Here is a 21,532-nt window from a genome sequence, read left to right on the forward strand (position 1 = left end):
AATGATTCTGAAGGCCAACTTTTTGCGGAGTCTGTGTAATTCTCTGCCTCAGAGAGCGGTGGAAGCCGGTTCTCTGGATGCTTTCAAGAGAGAGCTAGACGGGGCTCTTAAAAATAGCGGAGTCAGGGGATACGGGGAGAAGGCAGGAACGGGGTACTGATTGGGGATGATCAGCCATGATCACATTGAATGTCGGTGCTGGCTCGAAGGGCCAAATGGCCTACTCCTGCACCTATTGTCTATCGTCTATTGTTTTTAAGAATAAAAACATACAAAAACATTACATATTTCAGATGGGCTTAAGATGTAGAACTGCTTTTTGAGAAGTCTGATGAGTACTTGAGTTAAGAATTTTAATGTCCAACAGAAAATGCTAAGGGGACAGATGCTAATTGTTTTCATGTCTAATTATTGATCGGTCCATTAACTTTATATGTTAAAGACATCCCTGAGGATCAACAGACTGGAGGAATATTTCCATCTACCTTAGGAGATCAACATGGAACTCACAAAGTATTATTCTCATAACCAATGGCTGCTAAATAACCCTGTCAGAAAAGTGCCTCCAAGAAAAACTGATAAATGACTGTAAATCCAACTTGTTCAAAGGTGTTTATAATCTTGGCAAAGCCGTGTTCCATTATAGAAGTGTTAACTTTGAGTTGAAATGAATTGCTGATGGCAAATTTCAAAACTTACAATTAAATAAGGGTGGTGAATCTGTGGAATTCATTGCCACAGATGGCTGTGGAGGCCAAGTCATTGGGTATTTTTAAGGCAGAGATTGACAAATACTTGATCAGTAAGGGTGTCAAGGATTATGGGGAGAAGGCAATTGAATGGGGTTGAGAGGGAAAGATAGATTGGCCATGATTGAATGGTGGAGTAGACTCGATGGGCCAAATAGCCCACTTCTACTACTATGACTTATGAAGATACAATAAATCCCAAGTTTCTTTCTAGTTTGACATTTCGCATTGTAGACACTCCAAAAACTACTGTAATCTATAACTACAAAAAGCAGAGAACAAGTAATGAAAGTCAACATTCAAACAAATGAAATACTTACAACGCCAGTAACATCTTTATACACGTATTTAACTTTTGATTCTCTAGCATGCACATAAGTCATTCACATCTTTTTACCTTCTCAAATTCCTCCTTGGAGTTTGATGGTGGGAGTGGCATATCAGGGTTCCTCAGCCTCGCTCTAGGCTGTGCATTAAAAGGTAAACCCGATGGAGGAGGAGGAAGAGTCAATTCCATCATAGCTGGTGGAATGTATATAGGGTATGGAGGGGTGGGCACTGCCTTCCCCCAACCCAGCTTCATTTCATAACCCATTATAAATTTCCCTGCAAACATGACCACACTTGATCTTTAGCACATCAGAGAGTTTAGATTCCCTTTTAAGTATTAATTTTAAACCTTTAACAGAAAAATCACCACAAATGCCCAAACAAATGTAATTTCAATCCATCACATCAAAGAAAGCTAGTCTTAAATTGCTGTCAGCCAATTATTGTTTTTCTTTAAATGTTCCATTAAATTAAAAAAGATCAGATACACAAAACATTCTGCGTCAGAAATTGCTGGAAATATCACGTCAAGTTCTCAGTGCCTGCCACTGTTAGTGCAGAAACATCCCAGCTAATTGAAGTAAGAATAATGTCATGAAATGTGTGAATTGCCATGGACAATTTGATGATCGTTTTCACAACTCAGCTGTTACCTTTGCAAAGAAGAAAGCTACTCCATAACCTCCTCACAAAGTGTTAGAATTTATGCCATAGAAACTAATGCAGATCTCAGCAGATATCTGGATCGGATACGCAACATAAAAATGTCATTAATGGTTTATGGCACAAACAAAAAGTGAACAATTAAACTAAACTCTCACGCCAAACACTAAGTTGCACCTGTTAACTTTCTTTTGACTTTGTTCTTACTCCCTCTATTCATCTGAATCTAAATTAGCTCTAATTTACTCCAGTTCCGTTTTCATTTTCTCATTTCCTTTTCAAACCTTTACTTAGTTAAGGAAATTGGACAAGCGTTCATGAGATCACAGATGACCAATCATCTTCCCATTACCATTTCCAATAAATGAGTGAAAAAAATAATACAACCCGGAAACAAGGTAAATGTCCATTTCCCACCAGTCTTTGTCAGATGGTGCACTCCAGCAATTTCTAGACCACCGCTCACCTACTATTTTGCCAAATTCACAAGGGCATTTTCTGACTTAAAATAAAATTACGATCAGTCACACTTAAAAATCCTGTGATATTTAAATCAAAGTACGTCTTCACCACAAATTGAACATAATTTAGAAAAGATCACTCAATCTTGTAATACTCCCAAGTACCATATCCATAGATACATAGACAATAGGTGCAGGTGACCATTTGGCCCTTCGAGCCAGCACCGTCATTCATTGTGATCATGGCTGATCATCCACAATCAGTAACACGTGCCTGCCTTCTTCTTCCCATATCTCCTGATTCCGCTAGCCCCTAGAGCTCTATCTAACTCTCTTTTAAATTCATCCAGTGAATTGGCCTCTACTGCCTTCTGTGGCAGAGAATTCCACAAATTCACAAGTATCTGGGAGAAAATGCTTTTTCTCATCTCAGTTTTAAATGGCTTCCCCTTTATTCTTAGACTGTAGCCCCTGGTTCTGGACTCCCCCAACATTGGGAACATTTTTCCTGCATCTAGCCTGTCCAGTCCTTTTATAATTTTATATATTTCTATAAGATCCCCTCACATCCAGTGAGTACAAGCCCAGTCTTTCCAATCTTTCCTCATGACAGTCCCGCCATCCCGGGGATTAACCTCGTGAATCTATGTTGCACTACCTCAATAGCAAGGATGTCCTTCCTCAAATTAGGAGAACCAAAACTGCACACAATACTCCAGATGTGGTCTCGCCAGGGCCCTGTACAACTGCAGAAGGACCTCTTTACTCCGAAACTCAAATCCTCTCGTTATGAAGGCCAACATGCCATTAGCTTTCTTCACTGCCTGCTGTAAATGCATGTTTAATTTCAATACTCTAATTAGTACAGATGAACTTCCAAATGTATTTTACTCACCATTGAGAGATTTAAGGGCTTTATCCGCATGCTTTCTGTTCATAAAGGCAACAAAACCACAATTTCGTAGTCGAGCTCGCTCCTCCTCGGTTCTAGGCCACATAATTTTTACACTTGCCAAAGGTCCATATTTACCAAACTCCTTGCAAAGCATCTCTTCGTCCATCTAACAGCGAAACAGAAAACTTAAAACTACGTTGTTAAAAGAAATGGATTTTCACTAGTCAGGTATATTATGCATTACAAACTGTAATAGAATTTTGACGATACCTGTGGGTTTATGTTGCCAACATACAGGTTTGTAGTATGGGGATCCCCTGAATCATATGATCCTGGAGTCTCATCGAGCACTAGATGCAATGGTAAAAATTAAACTCAGAACAGTATTTTTATTTATGCAATGTACAAGTGCTTTTCTTGTGCCTAAGATGTGTTACGATGCTAAAGTTGCTTAAATTACAAGATATTTCATACCCTGATTAAAATATGTAACTTAGTTTGGATACATAAACACAAATTAAAAAAAGAGGGTAATTCTTTTGATAATTGGTATTCAAATCAATGTCACACTACAATTAACTTTGCTTTTGACAAATTATACCATTAACAGTCTATTGTGAATCAAAATAGTCAGGTGAGTGCTTACAGACACGTCTGTTCATTTGTTGTTCAACTTCAGCAGGCATTGGCTCAAATCTACTTGGTCTTAAATTTCCTTCCTTCACCTTCCTCTTATTTTTATGTCTCTCTTCACGCTCTTCTTGAATCCTGTGGGTAATTAAAGAAACCACTCTAAATAATGTGTTATCAATACTCAATTCTACATCTGTTAAAAACATTTCTATTAATATAGTATGGGCTCTCGAAGCACAGAACTTTACTTACAGAAATCCGATTGTAATATAATTTTTCCATATATTTCTATAGCATTTTTCATGGTATCCATTAATGACTGGATATAGTTTAATTTTAGGAAGATGTAGGATGATTATTCAAAGAAGGGAAAGAATTAATATGTATGTGAAGCAGTACGATATGGGTAGCTACAGAAAACAAAGTTTCTCACAAGGAAAAAACAGCTTACAGATATTTCTCAATAATACATCACTTAAGGGCCTGTCCCACTAATGCGACTTTCCAGCGACTGTCTTCGACCTTGAAGCTCGAGGGCACTCGCCTGAAAAACCTTGAGCTGGATTGACCGTCAACGATGAAACTGCGAGCCGGATCGACCGTCTGCGCACACACACACAAACACATTGCAAAGGCGGGGACCAGGGAAATCGGGGGAGCACAGTTTGAAATTCACATCCACGATGAACAGGAAGATAAAAGACGGCTGGCACAGTAACGGTAAGTGCTTTAAAGGGCGCAAGGGTGGAGAGAAGAAGGGGAGAGGGGGGGGGGGGGGGGGGGGGAAGGGAGTGGAGACACTTTTAAGAAGCCATGCATTTAACATTACCGGTCGGTTTACTTACCTTTTTTTCCTCAACGAGCTTTACCTTCGACCACCTTCGATTAGCTTTGCTTGCCTTTGATTACCAACGATATCATTACGACCTACTATGACCTACCTCGACTAAACCTACGAGTAAAAAATATCAATTTTTTCCATGGTGACTTTTTTTTCATCGCGGGCATTTTTCAACATGTTGAAAAAAACACGGCGACCTAGCTGAGGTCTCGAGTACGTGGGGACTACTCTCAAGCATGAAGGAGAGTTACAAAGATCTCCTAGGACCTCGTGTCAACCATGCTGCGAGTACGAGTCGAGGGAAAACTCTTCTAAACTCGCCAATTAGGTCGCCGTAGTGGGACAGGCCCTTTACACAATCTGGGGATTGCCCCGTCGTTATGAGAATATGACTAAATACACATTTCATTTGACTTACTGCTTGAGCTCTTCTTTGAATATTTCCAAATTACTCTTCTTTTTTTCATCTTTTACTTTTTTGACAATCTAAATGAACAAAAGAAAATAAGTCACTCATGTACAGAATTACAATTAAATATACTCAAAGTAAACGGAAATCAAACATCAATCAGGTACTGCAAATTTGAAATAAACAAGAAAATGCTGGAAAAATTCATCAGGTCAGACAGCATCTGTGGAAAGAGAAACAATTAACCTTAGGTAGACACAAAATGCTGGAGTAACTCAGCAGGACAGGCAGCACCTCTGGAGAGAAGGAATGAGAGAAAGAATCGAGTCAAGACCCTTCTTCAAACTGATTCACAATTAACCATACAGGCTTGGGATTCTTCATCAGAACCAAGAAAAAGAGAAAACAAGTTAATCTAGCAAAGAAGGTGTGGAAAAGTAATGGGGGGAACAAAGGATTCACCCCAATAGGGTTAAATAATGCCACCCCACCTCATGAGCTTGCCAGACTCTACAAAAAAAAAGGATGGGCCAGTTCTTGTACAAATAGATAGAAAGTGTGAGTTATGTAAAGTTAACGTGATATTTGATATTGAGCCCTGCAGGCTGCAGCATGCTCAGACAGAACACGCTGTCCCATAAGCACGCATTGGGCTTGTTGCAACATTGCTGGAAGCCACAGATATAAAACTCAGGCTGGGACTGGGATGATGATTCAAAGTGGCTAAGGATCACCTCTGCAAGCTTAGCTCACGTGCTTCAGAAAACAATCATCCAATCTACCTTTGGTTTTCCAATGGAGGCCATATTGTGCACACCAAATACAGTATACTAGATTGGAAGAAGTGTAAGTAACTAACTGCTCTACCTGGAAAGATTGTTTGACCCCTGGACTGTGGGGGAAAGAGGTGAAGATTTGCACGTTTTGCAGTTGTTTAAGAAAGTGGCATATGACAGGGAATGATAGGTGAGAAGCAAGGGTGGACCAGGAAGTCAATATCACAATCTCTTTCAAGTGGTGTAAGGGGAGGGGAATATTTCCCCAAAAATTTAAGGGATTGAACCTTTCTTTCAAAGACAATCTGCCTAGTCCAGGCATTAATCGAGCAAGTCTTATATACTCAAATGAAACCACCAGTAGGAGTTAGAACTCCAGATGTTGTTCTAGCAATACCTTCTATAACCGAAGCATTACCTCCCTACATCAAAAACAGAATACTAATTAAATAATATTACTCAAATAACTAATACCAGCGCTATCCTCTTGTTCATCACTCCCTTCATCCCAGTACTGGCTTCTAATCAGTATATTCAGGAATTAATCCATTACTCCTTTCGCCTTTAAAAAGTACCTATTTGATCAAACTTTGTTGCTCCTCCAGTTTCTGTTTTGGCAGAATACATCTAAATCATTAATATATATTGTGAATAGTTGCGGCCCCAGCACCGAGACTTGCGGCACTCCACCCGCCACTGCCTGCCATTCTGACAGGGACCCGTTTATTCCTACTCCTTGTTTCCCGTCTGCCAACCAATTCTCTATCCATGTCAATGCCCTACCCCCAATACAATGTGCTCTAATTTTGCTTACTCATCTCCTGTGTGGGACCTTATCAAAGGCTTTCTGAAAGTCCAGATACACTATGTCCACTGGCTCTCCTTCATCCATTTTACTTGTCATATCCTCAAAATATTCCAGAAGATTAGTCATGCAGGAATTCCCCTTCATAAATCCATGCTGACTTGGACTAATCCTTTTACTGCTATCCAAATGCGCCGTTATTACTTCTTTAATAATTGACTCCAGCATCTTCCCCACCACCGATGTCAGGCTAATTGGTCTGTAATTCCCCGTTTACTCTCCTCGCTCCTTTCTTGAAAAGTGGGATAACATTAGCTAACCTCCAATCCACAAAAAACGATCCTGAATCTATAGAACATTGGAAAATGATCACCAATGTGTCCACAATTTCTAGAACCATCTCCTTGAGTACCCTGGGATTCAGACCATCAGGCCCTGGGGATTTATCAGCCTTTCGTCCCATCAGTTTACCCAATACTATTTCTCGCCTAATGTTAATTTATTTCTGTTCCTCTGTCTCCCTAGATCCAGTCTTACTGTCGCCGACTACATTCTATCTCTGTCCACCCCCTCCACTGACATCAGCCTGGAGAAGGGTCTCAACCCAAAACATCACTCATCCCTTCTCTCTTCGATGTAAACCAGCATCTGCAGTTCTTTCCTACATAAACTTACAGGTTTCTTTGCTTCAGCAGAAACAGCAGGTGGTGCACAAGGTACTTCTTGCTGTGAAGTTTTTATTTCACCAAACTTAGCCTTAGGTTTATAGAGTTTTGCTCGTCTTTCACTCCTTTCGTTTTCATCTGAAAAATTAAAAAATTGAATTTGAAAAATGCAGATTTACCAAATATGCAGAATGTCCAAACATTCAGTGGCAGTCAAGTTGAATGCTACAGTAATCTTGCAAATAAAATCCCAAACGTTATGTTCCTTTAGTAATTCAATGGGACAGAAATAAGTTATAGCACTTTTTCTATGATATCTAATCGGTGAAAAACTCTCAATGTGCAAGCTTAAATATATGTTGACATTCTACTCGTGAACCTCTTGCTAAGCATAAACATTTCTTGGGACACAATCAACACAACTCTATTTTTTGACGGAGCCAATTTGCTCTCTGGTGCGAAACAACCAAAAAGGCTATTAATGTACTCCAGGGGTGCTGCCTGACCTGCTGAATTACTTTTTTTTTTGTAAATCATCATCTGCAGTCCCTTGTGTCTCCATTTATTTAGGATTCAAAAAGAACAGCAATAAGCTATGATTTAGAGAAAGAACATCCAAATATATTAAGAACTAATTCTGAAGCTGAAATAACTACCTAGAATAAAGATTAAATTGTTCCAAGGATATAGAACATTAATGACCAGAAACTAACAAGTCAACATTTGATTTGACTAACGTAGAAATGCTAGATGAGATCAAGTAGTGTTATCAGAGAGAACAGGAGAAAACTGTTTAATATTAAACCTGACAATGCAAAAATTAACAAGACCTAGTCTGTAAAATCACTGATAACCTGACCATGTCTCTTACTTGCAATTTATTTCAATAGTCAATACAATTATTTAATTCTTGTAACCAAAACATTGTTGCCGTATTTTAACACGACCAATTTAAAATATAAAAATATTACCTTTAGCAGCATTTACAATGCCACCCCTCACAAAAGTTTTTACATTGCCTGTACCACCAGAGTCAAACGAGGCTAAAAACTCTTCATAGATTTCAGCTGCTTTTAGCTCCTCTTCCTGGAAAAAGAGTAATTTATATATTATCTTCCAAATATCATTTCCTCATCATAAAGGAACAGTCGAACAGTTTTCTAATAGGCATGCAATTAAAATCCCTGCATTCTACTGATCTAAACCATTTTTACAGCTGAAAAAAATGGTTGGTGGATGAATAACATTCTTTACACTTTACTACATTTAAACCAAAGAATGAACTTGAAGGCATTCAATATATCCATTTACTCTCCAAGTTTCCATTCTTTAACTGAACAGTAACATTTTCAAACGAGGCTTGTCCCATTACACCCCCCTCCCCCCCAAAGTAAAGTACTTCCATTGATTTTGAATTTCAATAAAGCCAACTCAAAAATTCTAACTAACCACATATTTCCTTATCCCATTAGTAGTCTGTTGAGCATGACGATTGAAAACTGAATTATTGTGGAACGTTATATATTTGGGATAAAACAGACATTTTAAAGTAGAAAAAGACTAGATAATGTTGGGGACCAAGGTATGCATATGCACAGTTCACTGTCAATTAACATCTGGCACAAGATGTAATTAGGAAGCTTCATGATTCGGTAACCTTATGATATGCGACTTGAACACAAAAGTAAGGAATCTTACTATAAACGTTTTTGGCCTTAGTGAGCACTCGGGTATTAATCACTGTTTCAGTCCCCTTACCCCAGTAAGAATGCTCTTGCCATAGAGGGAATCCAGCAAAGATTCACGAAAGACAGACACAAAATGCTGGAGTAACTCAGCGGGTCAGACATCATCTCTGGAGAAAATAGAGAGGTGACGTTTCGGGTCAGGACCCTTCATCAGTCTGATGAAGCTGGTTCTAAGGATGGCTGCTTTAGTGCATGAGGAGTGGTCGAGTGACCAGCCATATACCATCTAGAGTTTTGCAAAATGGATCTATTCATTTAAAGTCATAAAATTGACTTTACAGGAATTCTTAGTCTGGTTACAGGGAAGATGTTTTCTCCTGTTGAAGAGTGTAGAGTTGAGGATCACTGTCTCAGGCGATAAGCATTTGAAAATTTTTGATTTGAAGAAATGTCTTCACTTAGAGCAGAGTTTTGGAATTCTATACTCCGATAGCAGAAGTTAATAGCTCTCTGGAAATTAAGGCAGTCAAGCGATCCAGGAATAGTGTAGGTAAATACTAATTGAGATAAAAGATCAAATATGATCTTGATGGATAATGGAGCTAATTTGAAGGGCTGCATAGACCACTTCTTATTCTATTGCTTATGCCCTTATGAGAAATACTATTTGTGTACCTATATTTGTGTACCTGTGATGCCTGACATTAATTGTGATCAACGTTACGTATTTCCCTAATTTACAAGTTCAATGTAGATATTTTCTACAAATTACAATTCTTCGTTATTGTACATCAATCAAATTTATAATACATTCACTACTAATTATTTGGAGCACATCTGATTTACTTTTCATCACATCACAATCTTGAACTGATAGAAAGATTACACAAAATACTATCAAATTGAAAAAGCAGCACAAACCTTCTTTCTTAGTTCCTCCTGTCCCTTTTTACTTAGGGTCCTCTTTGAAGCCAAGTTTTTCAGCTTGTTTTCTGCCATTTTCTACAGTCAAATTAAAGCATCATTTAAAACGGTTAAACACTTGATTTAACATCAAGAATGCAAATTACGAAACTTGGTAAATGATTGGAGGCTCTAATGTAGTTCCTACGTAGGTCATGACTGGACACTAGTGGTTAAAGAAAACATCACGCAAAATACTGCAACTGCCCCCAATGGAGTCCCGAGAAAAAACGCAGACCTGGTGCATGTGACTCAAAAAAAAGAATTGCCAGGAAACTTTTTGATCAAAAAACAGCTGATTTTAATGGTTATTTTATGGTAATCCAAGTTTGAGGGAAAAAGTTACACTATTCCCAACTTTCGACAGTAATGATGTGCTAAGTGTTCTCCTTCAATGTTGATTCTAAATGCACAGAATTTAAGATATCCTTTTCTCAAACGATTTACATATATTTTTTTGCATAAGAAGATTAGATGAAAGGTCGACTCTTGCCAAGAATGTACATTTCTTCCAAGAGAACCAGTATGGAATAAAATTTAAAGGAATCATTTCTATAAGTTAGGCATATTTTTACTGATGAAAAAAAAGTTACTTTAAAAAAGTAGAATACCAGCAATAAATCACTAAATTTGGTCTCTATATAGTTAACAGCACAAGAAAAAAAATCTCAGTTTTAGTAGCAAAAATACATTATTATATCTATGACATCAACACACCATGAGCAAACAGATTTTCACATCACTTACACTGACACATTCCTCTCCAGACATAATTTGCAACATGGAGAAGCAGATGCTGTGCAAACTTGAACTTTTATGCAATAGCTTGAATTATTAGTGTCTGACCTAATGACTTTACCTTACATCTGCCACAAATTTTAATATTTCCTTTCTGGCTAAGTAGTTGGTATTAGTCAGTGCACTTATAGAGGAGACACAAGGAACTGCAGATGCTGGAATCTTGAGCAAAACCCAAAGTGCTAGAGGAACTCAGCTGGTCAGGCAGCATCTGTGGAGGGAGTGGACAGACCATGTCTCAGGACAGGGTTGAAGGACCCTGTCTATTCTCTCTATAGATGCTGGCTGATATGGTGGCAAGAACAGGAAGGCAGATTATTATCTGAATGGTGTCAAGTTAGGAAAAGGGGAAGTACAACGAGATCTGGGTGTCCTTGTACATGAGTCACTGAAAGTAAGCATGCAGGTAAAGCAGGCGGTAATGAAAGTTAATGGCATGTTGATCGTCATAACAAGATGAGTTGAGTATAGGAGCAAAGAGGTCCTTCTGCAGTTGTACAGCGCCCTGGTGAGACCAGACCTGGAGTATTGTGTGCAGTTTTGGTCTCCAAATTTGAGAAAGGACATTCTCGTTATTGAGGGAGTGCAGCGTAGGTTCACCACGTTAATTCCCGGGATGGCGGGACTGCCATGTGTTGAAAGAATGGAGCGGCTGGGCTTGTATACACTGCAATTTAGAAGGATGAGAGGCAATCTGATTGAAACATATAAGATTATTAAGGGATTGGACACGCTAGAGGCAGGAAGCATGTTGGGAGAATCCAGAATCAGGGGCCACAGTTTAAGAGTAAGGGGTAGGCCATTTAGAATGGAGATGAGCAAAAACTTTTTCACCCAGAGAGTTGTGAATCTGTGGAATTATCCGCCTCAGAAGGCAGTGGAGGCCGATTCTCTTAATTCTTTCAAGAGAGAGTTAGATAGAGCGCTATAAGATAGCGGAGTCAAGGAATATGGGGAGAAGACAGGAACGGGGTACTGATTGTGGATGATCAGCCATGATCAGTGAATGGCAGTGCTAGCTCGAAGGGCCAAATGGTCTACTCCTGCACCTATTGTCTATTAACACTTTGTGTTTTGCTCAGTGCATTTAACAAATTGTATAGATTTCCCTCAGCATAGCATAGAACAATAAACTATTTTGTCGTTAATACCACATCCTCCATCATCTAAAATCAGGTTCACCTATTTATAGCACCTGTTCTCCTTACTTTTCAATTAACAAATCTCATCCAACTTCATCCTTTATGAAATCCTCCTCCTCCAGCTTTTTTGTTTTCCATTCAGCTAGACTGGATCTTTTGTGAGCCTTGTCTTATCTTTGCATCTTTGTTGATGGCCATTCCTTCAACACTGAAGCACCAGGATCTGGGGTGGTTGCCCCAAATCTTCCTTCTTTTATCATTCTCTTTAAATCCATCCCCAAGTCAGATTTTGTATGTCATCTCCTCCCATCAGCTTGATATCCAATTATGAATTAAAACCTGGAGAAATGGGCCAGGATATTTTGGAAAGTTGGTTTAATGTCGGTATTCATGGAGATTTCAGGATTTCAGAGGCACTAGATTCTACTGGCAAAAGTTTGAAGGATGAGAGAGCTAGATATCTATTATGTTTTTGGCCGCCTGATATTGTTGCACTCACCGAATCATTCCTTCCAGGTAATGTGCCAGACTCCTCCATTACAAACGGTAGGTACCACTTGTTCCCACTGGTAGAACAGGACCAACAGAAGTGGCAGCATGATGGTATATCGATAGGAATCCTTGGCGTCCTCAAGATCAATTCTAGACCTCATGGATTCTTATGGCCGAAGGTCAGACATGGGCAGGGAAACATCGCCCTATTGATTACCTGTTAAGTTACCAGCCTCTCTCTGCCCATTAGTGCATGAATCAGTGCTCGATCATGTTGAACAATATTGAAAAGCACACAATGGTAAGGGCACAGAATGTACTCTGGGTGAGGTACTTCACAGGTGCCTTTGCAGCATCAACAACAAGTAGTACATTCGTAGTCGGTAGAGCGAATTTAACCTATTACTCACCAATTTACTAAGCAGATGCATGTCCATAAAATCAAAAACAGTACAACTATGCAAGTCCAGCACAATTGAGCAATAGATACAAAAAGCTGGAGTAACTTTGCGGGACAGGCAGCATCTCTGGAGACAAGGAATGGGTGATGTTTTGGGTCGGGACCCTTCTTCAGACTGGAGAAGGGTCTCGACTCGAAACGTCACCCATTCCTTCTCTCCAGAGATGCCGCCTGCCCCGCTGAGTTACTTCAGCTTTTTGTATCTATCTTCAGTTTAAACCAGCATCTGCAGTTCCTTCCTACCCAATTAAGTAATGTCAGCTCAACTCAGACTAGGAATTAGACGCAATCTGTTTTGTCTCATGCCCGGTGGCAAATTTAATTATACAACTGGGAAAGCCAAACTAAAAGCACATTTCAACTGATGAAACTGTCTCAGATAATATGAGGTACTGGCACTATATTCAAATCTCTGATGAAACGTAAACACCACTATGTTAATGGTTAGATTTTAAATTATATTGGCAGATTAAGAAAAAGCAGGATGACGGATCAAGGGAAGAATATATGACACACAAATAGTAAGAGACACAGAATTAGAATACGCATCACCTAACCTGGAGATTGGACACTTGAAATTCAGGTAAGGCTAAAATTAAATGCCTTCGACAAACGATGTGTGGTAAATAAGGTTGGATATCTGAAAACAAAAGTAGCCACAAGGAATTAGCACACCGTGGCAGAAACAAGGCACTGATTCAAAATAATGGAATGGGCAATTCAAATTTCTGGGTACAATATATTCATGAAAGGGGAAAAACTGAGGAAATGGTGAGAGTAAGTCATTGATCAGTTGATAAAAGCTAGAGGTCTTAATCTGCAGGAAATTGCAAAATAAATATAAGAATTTATAGAGATGATGGGAAACAATTCAAATCTACTGTAAATAAGGGTAGGGATAGAGTAAAGGACAGAATGACAAGAAAACCTTCAATATTTTTAAGAGAAAATCTTGATTGTACACTGCCAGCCCTACATGAACAGGAGCTGTATTGAATTTTGATCAAAGAACAAACTGTTAAGGGCTTGTCCCATTTAGGTGACTTTTCAGCGGACTGCCTGCAACCTTCAAGCTCGCGGCACTCGCCTGAAAAAAAGCGAACTGGAACGGCAACCGTCAGAGTGGAACACACGGGGGGGGACAGAGAAAGCGAGGGAGCGCTGTCTGAAATTCACACGGTGCAAAGCCAAGGTGATACAGACGCACACCGCGATGAACAGGAAGGTTAAAGACAGCTAGCACAGTGTACGGTAAGTCCTTTAAAAGAGCGCGGGGGGGGGGGGGGGGGGGGGGGGGGGGAGAGAGAAGGGGACAAAGGGGGAGGTGGGGAGAAGGGAGGACAAGAGGGGGAGAAGGAGTGGAGACACTTTTAAGAAGCCAGACAACTTTTAATAAGCCACAACGACATAGCTGTGAAGTTCAGCGGGCATTTAACATTACCGGGCGGTTTTCCTTGGTTCTGAAAACTCATGCTAACGTTTTTTTCCCCAATGAGCCAATGAAAATGCCCGGTCAGCAAAGGAGATTAACTAAAACTATCTACGGCTATTCGACTACCTACAACAACATGGCAGCCCCACTACCACTGCACCTACGACTACAAAAGTATCGATTTTCTCCATGGCGACCAATTTGTTGGTCGCAGAAAAATGTTCAACATGTTGAAAAAGTTTGTGCGACCATACTGAGGCCGCAACTAGTTCCCAGAAAGCGGGAACTCCTCTCAACCATGAAGGAGACTCTCCAGAAACCAACAGCGAACATGTGGCGACCATGAGTCTCCTGCACTCGCTTAAAAAGTCGCTTAAGTGGGACAGGCCCTTTAGAGGAACTCAGTGGGTCAGACATCTATGGAGGAAAACTGAACAGATGAGGTTTTGGGTAAGGACTCTTCAGGACTGGAGTAGAGGGGAGAAGCTGGCAGGAAGAGGTGAGGGGATAGGGTGCGGCAGGAGTTGACAAGTGATCCAGTAAAGGATATGTGTCAGGGCGAGTGAGAAGAGTGGCAATAGTCAAGGGGCTGCAGATGGTGGAATCTGCAAGTCGAATCGGTAGTAAGGAATGCAAATTCAATGCTCGCATTTATATCAAGAGGACTGGGATACAAAAACAGAGATGTAATGCTGAGGCTCTATAAGGCGCTGTGCAGGCCACATTTGGAGTACTGTGAGAACATTTGGGCTGCATATCTGAGGAAGCATGTGCTGGCTCTGAAGAGGGCCCAGAGGAAGTTTACAAGAATAATTCCAGGAATGAGTGGATTAGCATATGATGAGTGTTTGAAAGCACTGGGCTTCTACTCGCTGGCGTTTAGAAGGTTGAGGGAGGACCTCATTGAAACTTACAGAATAATAAGAGGCGTAGATAGAGTGGATGTGGAAAGGATGTTTCCATTGGCGGGAGAGTCTAGGACCAGACGTCATAGCCTCAGAATTAAAGGGTGCTCTTTTAGAAAGGAGGTGAGGAGGAACTTCTTTAGTCAGAGGGTAGTTAATCTGTGGAACTCATTGCCACAGAAGGCTGTGGAGGCCAAGTCAGTGGATGTTTTTATGGCAGAGATAGACAAATTCTTGATTAGAATGGGTGTCAAGGGTTATGGGGAGAAGGCAGGAAAATGAGAATATGAGGCAGATATCATTGAGTGGCGGAGTAGATTCGATAGGCTGAATGGCCTAATTCTGCAATTACTTGTGAATTTATGGAATATGATAAGAAAGAAGCGTGAGGGGTGAAATATAAAACCAGAGGGAGGTTTAGTGGACAGATGGGAATGGGAAGGGATGAAATAGAGGACCTGCAGGAGATAGGGATGGGTGGAGAGCAGGAGGGAAAAGGTAGCAGGGTAAGGGGGGGGGCAGGAGGGGAATGGAAAGGCAGATGTGCGATGAGCGAACCTGAGTGGGTTCGAAGGAAAGAGAAGAGAGGGGGAAAATTGGAGAATTTAATGTTCATGGCCTTGGGTTGAAGGCTATCCAAGCAGAATATAAGGTGCCGATCTCCCAGTCTGCTTGTGGACTCATGCTGGCAATGGAGGAGGCCAAGGACAGGCAGCTTGGTATGGAAATGGGAACTAAAGTGGCTGGAATCAGGAGCTCCATTTGACTCTGGCAGACAGAGCAACTGTTCAACAAAGTGGCAGCCTAGTCTACGTTTAGTTTGGGGAAAAAGTGGAATGAAATTGAGAATCTATGCTGATAATGATTGTGTTTGGTGAATTTATGGAAATGACAAGAAATAATGAACTGCAGTTGAAAGTTCCAGTGGTCTTGGAAGGCTGGCTGTTAAAAGAATAACTTTGGGTGGGGAGGGAGGCTTTTAAGGTATAGTTCAGATGCATAAAATAAAAAATCTTATGAAGAGGAAAGGAAGGGCGTTCAAAAGCCAAGGATAGAGATTAAAGTGAAACAGACAAAAACACTAAATACAAGCATCAAGTTTGTAATTCAGATGAGAATGCATAAAGTACAATGGCAAAATCAAAAAAGAAGCAAGAAGAGGAAAGGAATTAGAATGGATCTGTAAAGTAACTCCAAGGTTTATTATCAACATAAATAATTACAAAGGAAAGGAGGGCCGATCTGGTTCAGAAATACTTAATTAGAAGGCAGAAGATGTAACATCTTCAATAAATATAGAAATTGAAAGTGATAGATCGAGTTTGGAGGCACATTAAAGAATCATTCAAAACCTTGGTTTTGGCTTCACTGAAAGGGCATAAAATCAAACAAATGCAAAAGGTAATGCTAAACCCTTATAAACCACCACTTAAAATATTTTGTCCATTATGTCCAAGAGGTCAGTGTCACAGTAATACGTGGAATGTTTTCAGAGATGAAAGGCTTTTACTTCATGGGAGCATGACTATCGTGGATTGTTCTCCTTAGAGTAGAAGCAGTCAAAGGATAAAATTGAGGGATTTTCAACATTGTAAATAGTTTTGGTAGTATAAATATGGAGACATTTTTTCCAGTAGCAGAAATATCAATAACCAGATGGAAATATTTAAAATTTCAAGGAAATTGTAGAAAAAGGATTGGGATTAATTGTATAGTTCCTCTTCATAAAGACACGAGCCAGATAATCAAAGAGAAATACATCATGGAGCTCCTTCAGCTCAACTCATCCATGCCAACCAAGATGCACCATCTAAACCAGTTTCATTTACACAATTTGGCCTATATCCCTCTGAATATCTCCCCCCCCCTCCTCTCTCCCCCCCCCCTCTCTCCCCCCCCCCCCCTCTCCCCCCCCCCCCCTCCCCCCCCCGCACCGCGAGTTGAGGGGAAGGGACCCAACAGGTCCCACTTGGTCTAGTATCTCCTATTTGTGTACTTGTCCAAGTGTCTTTTGAATGTTGTTATTGCAACTGCCTCAACTACCTCCTCTGGCAACTCATTCCATATACACACCATCCTGAGGAAAAACTTTCACCTCAGGTTTTTATTAAATCTTTCTCCTCTCACCTTAAACCCATGTCCTATAGTTCTTGATTCCCCTACCCTGGGTAGACTCTGTGTATTCACCCCATCTATTTCCATCATGATTTTAAACACCTCATATGGAATAGGAGTAGAATAAGGCCATCCGGTCCATAAAGTCTACTCCACTATTCAATCATGGCTGATCGATATCTCCCTCCTAACCCTATTCTCCTGCCTTCTCCCTATGATGTCTGACATCTGTACTAATCAAGAATCTATCTGTCTCTGCCTAAAAAATATCCACTGACTTGGCCTCCGCAGCCTTCTGTGGCAAAGAATTCCACAAATTCACCACCACTATTCTGTATGTTTCAATGAGGTCCCAGCGAGTACAGGCCCACTGCCGACAAACACTCATAGGTTAACCTACTCATTCCTGGGATCATTCTTGTAAACCTCCTCTGGACCCTCTCCAGAGCCAGCACATCCTTCCTCAGATATGGTGCCCAAAATTGCTCACAATATTCCAAATGCGGCCTTACCAGCGCCTTATAGAGCCTCAACATTACATCCCTATAAAATCACTAATTAGCCTGCTGCGCTCAAAGGAATAAAATCCTATCTCGCCTAATCTCTCCCGGTAGCTCAGGCCCTCGAGTCTTGGCAATGTCCTGGTAAATCTTCTCTGCACTTTCCAGCTTAACGACATCCTTCCTTTGACATCGACTAAAACTGAACACAACACTACAAATGCAGCCTCTTGTACAACTCTACAATAATGCGTAGGTTTACAATGTTAATTCCCGGGATGGGGGACTGTCATATGCTGAGAGAATGGAGCGACTGGACTTGTACACTCTGGAGTTTAGAAGGATGAGAGGATATCTTATTGAAACATATAAGATTATTAAGGGTTTGGAAACGCTAGAGGCAGGAAACATGTTCCTGATGTTGGGGGAATCCAGAACCAGGGCCACAGTTTAAGAATAAGGATTAAGCCATTTAGAACGGAGACGAGGAAACACTTTTTCTCACAGAGTGGTGAGTCTGTGGAATTCTCTGCCTCAGAGGACGGTGGAGGCAGGTTCTCGGGATGCTTTCAAGAGAGAGCTAGATAGGGCTCTTAAAAATAGCGGAGTCAGGGGATATGGGAGAAGGCAGGAACTGGGTACTGATTGGGAATTAACACATTGAATGGCGGTGCTGGCTCGAAGGGCCTACTATACTCAAGCAGACACAAAAAGCTGGAGTAAGTCTGCAGGTCAGACAGCATCTCTGGAGAATGGGAATAGGTGACGTTTCAGGTCGAAATTCTTCTTCAGACTATCTGAAGGAAGGGTCTCGACCCAAAATGTCACCTATTCCTTTTCTCCAGAGATGCTGTCTGACCTGCTGAGTTAGTCCAGCTTTTTGTATGTCTTCCATTTAAACCAGCATCTGCAGTTCCTTCCGACAAAACTCTATTCTCAAGTACCCTGACTGACGAAGGCCAAAGTACCAAAAGTATTTTTTACCACTCTATCCAGCTATGACGCCACGCTCAGGGAACTGTCTATTTGTTGTTGTACTCCTAAATGGGTCTGCTTTACAACACTCCTCAGGGCCTTACTATTCAGGGATGGTCCTGCCAAGTTTTGACTCCCCGCAATGCAACATCTCATACTTATCTGCATTAAATTCCATGAGCTATTCTTCAGTGGGGATGGGGGGGGGGGGGGGGTGGTGAATGGGGATGCGAGGTGAATAGGGATGCCGGAGGGGAGGGGTAAATGGAGATGCGAGGGGGTGAATGAGGATGCGGGTGAGGCGGTGAATGCTGGGGGGCGTTAAATGGGAATGGGGGGGGGGGGGGGTCGAGTTAATGTGGTGGGGGATGGCGGACAGTGGGTCCCAATTTAATTGGGGGGTGGGGTCGAAGGAGCGTGAGGGTGAGGGTGGTCGTGGGGAAGGAATTGGAGTTGGGGCCGGATATTTACGGGAGGGACCCCCCCCCCACCAGTCTGAATACGCAGCGACACGGACATCGGCTCGAAAGCCACCTGTGGCCCAGAGCAGCCCCGGTCCCCGGTCCCCGCCGGCTCGTGCGTGGGCGCGGGTCAGGCCCAGGGTAGAGTAGGCCCAGGCCCCAGCCCCGACCGAACCACACACCCAGCTGTCTCGCACCGTTCGCTGCTGCCGGTGATTCTCCCCACTACCGGCTGCCTCTTGCCAGTCTCCGGTCTGCTCTGCCCCTCAGGCCGCTCGCCGGGCCCTAGACCTCAGGCTGCCGTCCGTCAGTCAGTCCGTCCGTCCGTCCGCCGCTGCCGCCCCAGCAACAGCCAATGCGCGTGCGCGGAGGCGGGCGGGCGGTCGGCGCTATCGCCAGTGCGCACGCGCGGAGGCGGCCGGCAACGTCGCCAGTGCGCGCGCGCGGGGCCGGCGCACTCTCTCTTCCAAAGATACTGGAGGAGCTTTGCTCTCTTCCCTCCACAGAAGTTTGGTTTATTGTCACATGCACCGAGGTACAGTGAGAAGCTTTAGTTGCCTGTTATCCAGTCAGTAGAAAGATAATATGTGATTACAATAAAGCCATTTACACTCTATATATATATATATACATGATAAGGGAATAACGTTTAGATGAGTTATTCCAGCACTCGTGTAGAAAGGGACAGCAGATGCTGCTTTTCACCGAAGATAGACACAACGTGCTGGAGTAACTCATTGGGACAGGCAGCATCTCTGGAGAAGGGTCTCAACCGAAACATCACCTATTCCTTTTCTTCAGAGATGCTGCCTGTCCCGATGAGCTACTCCAGCACGTTGTGTCTATCTTCGGTGAAAAGCAGCATCTGCTGTCCCTTTCTACACGAGTGCTGGAATAACTCATCTAAACGTTACTCCACTGAGTTACTCCAGCATTTTGTGTCGTGGCCATTTGGCTTATTTTGTGTGTCATTAATTATGGCATTAGCCTTTAAATTTTAGACTACGTGGGTGGGATTTCTTACGTAGTCAAGGGCGGGTTTGGTGCTGAACTAAGCAGTTGCTTAGCTCGGAGCTACATGGGGAAGGAATACCCTTCAACCCTGTGAAGTTTAACCGAGACACAAGGAGTTTTCTAACGTTTAAAGCAATATGCTGGAGTTTGAACAAGATTAAAGTGTATGAGTCAGAGAAGAAGGTTGGATCTTATTGTTTTTCTTCAACAAAAAAGAAACTATTAATCAAAAGACAGTACAGGTATTATGAAGATGTATCTGTGAAGAAGCTCTGAAGGTTTCTCAGAGAGCTCACATGCATATTAGGACATTCTCCTTAAACCATGTAATCTCTTTAGTGGCTAGAGGGAGACCGCCACCCGACCCGTGGAGCTGGAGAACACCCCGGAGCTGGAGAACGCCACCCGACCAGGAGCTGGAGAACGCCACCCGACCCGTGGAGCTGGAGAACGCCACCCGACCCGTGGAGCTGGAGAAGGCCACCCGACCCATGGAGCTGGAGAACGCCACCCGACCAGGGGAGCTGGAGAATGCCACCCGACCCATGGAGCTGGAGAACGCCACCCGACCAGGGGAGCTGGAGAATGCCACCCGACCCATGGAGCTGGAGAACGCCACCCGACCAGGGGAGCTGGAGAATGCCCCCCGACCCATGGAGCTGGAGAACGCCACCCGACCAGGGGAGCTGGAGAATGCCACCCGACCCATGGAGCTGGAGAACGCCACCCGACCAGGGGAGCTGGAGAATGCCACCCGACCCATGGAGCTGGAGAACGCCACCCGACCCGTGGAGCTGGAGACCGCCACCCGACCCGTGGAGCTGGAGAACGCCACCCGACCCGCTGGGCTGGAGAATGCCAGGTAAGCCCCGGGGCTGGAGACCATCAGCAGAGCCGCGGGGCTGAAGACCGCCTGCGGAGTAACGCAGACGCGGAGCAACGGAGCGGCAGAACACCAGCGCGCACCAAGCCAGCTCGGCCCACCAGAAGCACCAACAGACGGCGCACCAGAAGCACCAACAGACGGCGACGGGTACGAAAACACCGCCGGGGACGCAGAGGTGGGTTAAAGGCCAGGTTAGAGCTAGCCCCACACAGGGCAGCGATTCCTAGCCTTTTCCTCGCCAACGTGCGCTCACTGGCAAACAAAATGGATGAACTCCGGCTAAGGATCACCTCCCACAACCGGATCAAGGACTGCAACATCTTGATCTTCACTGAAACTTGGCTCAACACTGACGTTCCTGACAGCGCCATCCAGCTATCGGGGCGTCATTTACTCCGAGCGGACAGGACATCAGACTCTGGTAAGACCAGAGGGGGGGGTCTGTGCATTTATGTAAACAAAGCATGGTGCATG

The 21,532-nt window shown here is 42.7% G+C and overlaps 1 protein-coding gene across 7 annotated transcripts in view; it reads right to left on the reverse strand.

Moving 5' to 3' along the window:
• LOC129701999 (U2 snRNP-associated SURP motif-containing protein-like) overlaps positions 1-19,545 on the reverse strand; it is a 48,004-nt gene extending 28,459 nt beyond the window's left edge. For 2 of the 7 annotated variants that reach the window (XM_055643468.1, XM_055643462.1), the window contains exons 1-10: positions 19,341-19,545; positions 12,318-12,516; positions 9,837-9,917; positions 8,199-8,313; positions 7,238-7,365; positions 4,991-5,058; positions 3,745-3,866; positions 3,369-3,448; positions 3,099-3,264; positions 1,147-1,355 (exon numbers count right to left, since the gene is read on the reverse strand). In XM_055643468.1, coding sequence (XP_055499443.1) covers positions 1,147-1,355; positions 3,099-3,264; positions 3,369-3,448; positions 3,745-3,866; positions 4,991-5,058; positions 7,238-7,365; positions 8,199-8,313; positions 9,837-9,917; positions 12,318-12,356 — 1,008 coding nt within the window. In that variant the 5' untranslated portion in view covers positions 12,357-12,516; positions 19,341-19,545. Of the gene's footprint in view, positions 1-1,146; positions 1,356-3,098; positions 3,265-3,368; positions 3,449-3,744; positions 3,867-4,990; positions 5,059-7,237; positions 7,366-8,198; positions 8,314-9,836; positions 9,918-12,317; positions 12,517-13,327; positions 13,411-19,340 lie in introns of those variants that run through there. The other 5 variants (XM_055643464.1, XM_055643465.1, XM_055643463.1 and 2 more) reach the window with 5 other exon arrangements.
• Positions 19,546-21,532: the final 1,987 nt, after the last annotated feature.

The sequence above is a fragment of the Leucoraja erinacea genome, chromosome 12, assembly GCF_028641065.1.
Source record: "Leucoraja erinacea ecotype New England chromosome 12, Leri_hhj_1, whole genome shotgun sequence".
In the NCBI taxonomy this organism is placed as follows: Eukaryota; Metazoa; Chordata; class Chondrichthyes; order Rajiformes; family Rajidae; genus Leucoraja; species Leucoraja erinaceus.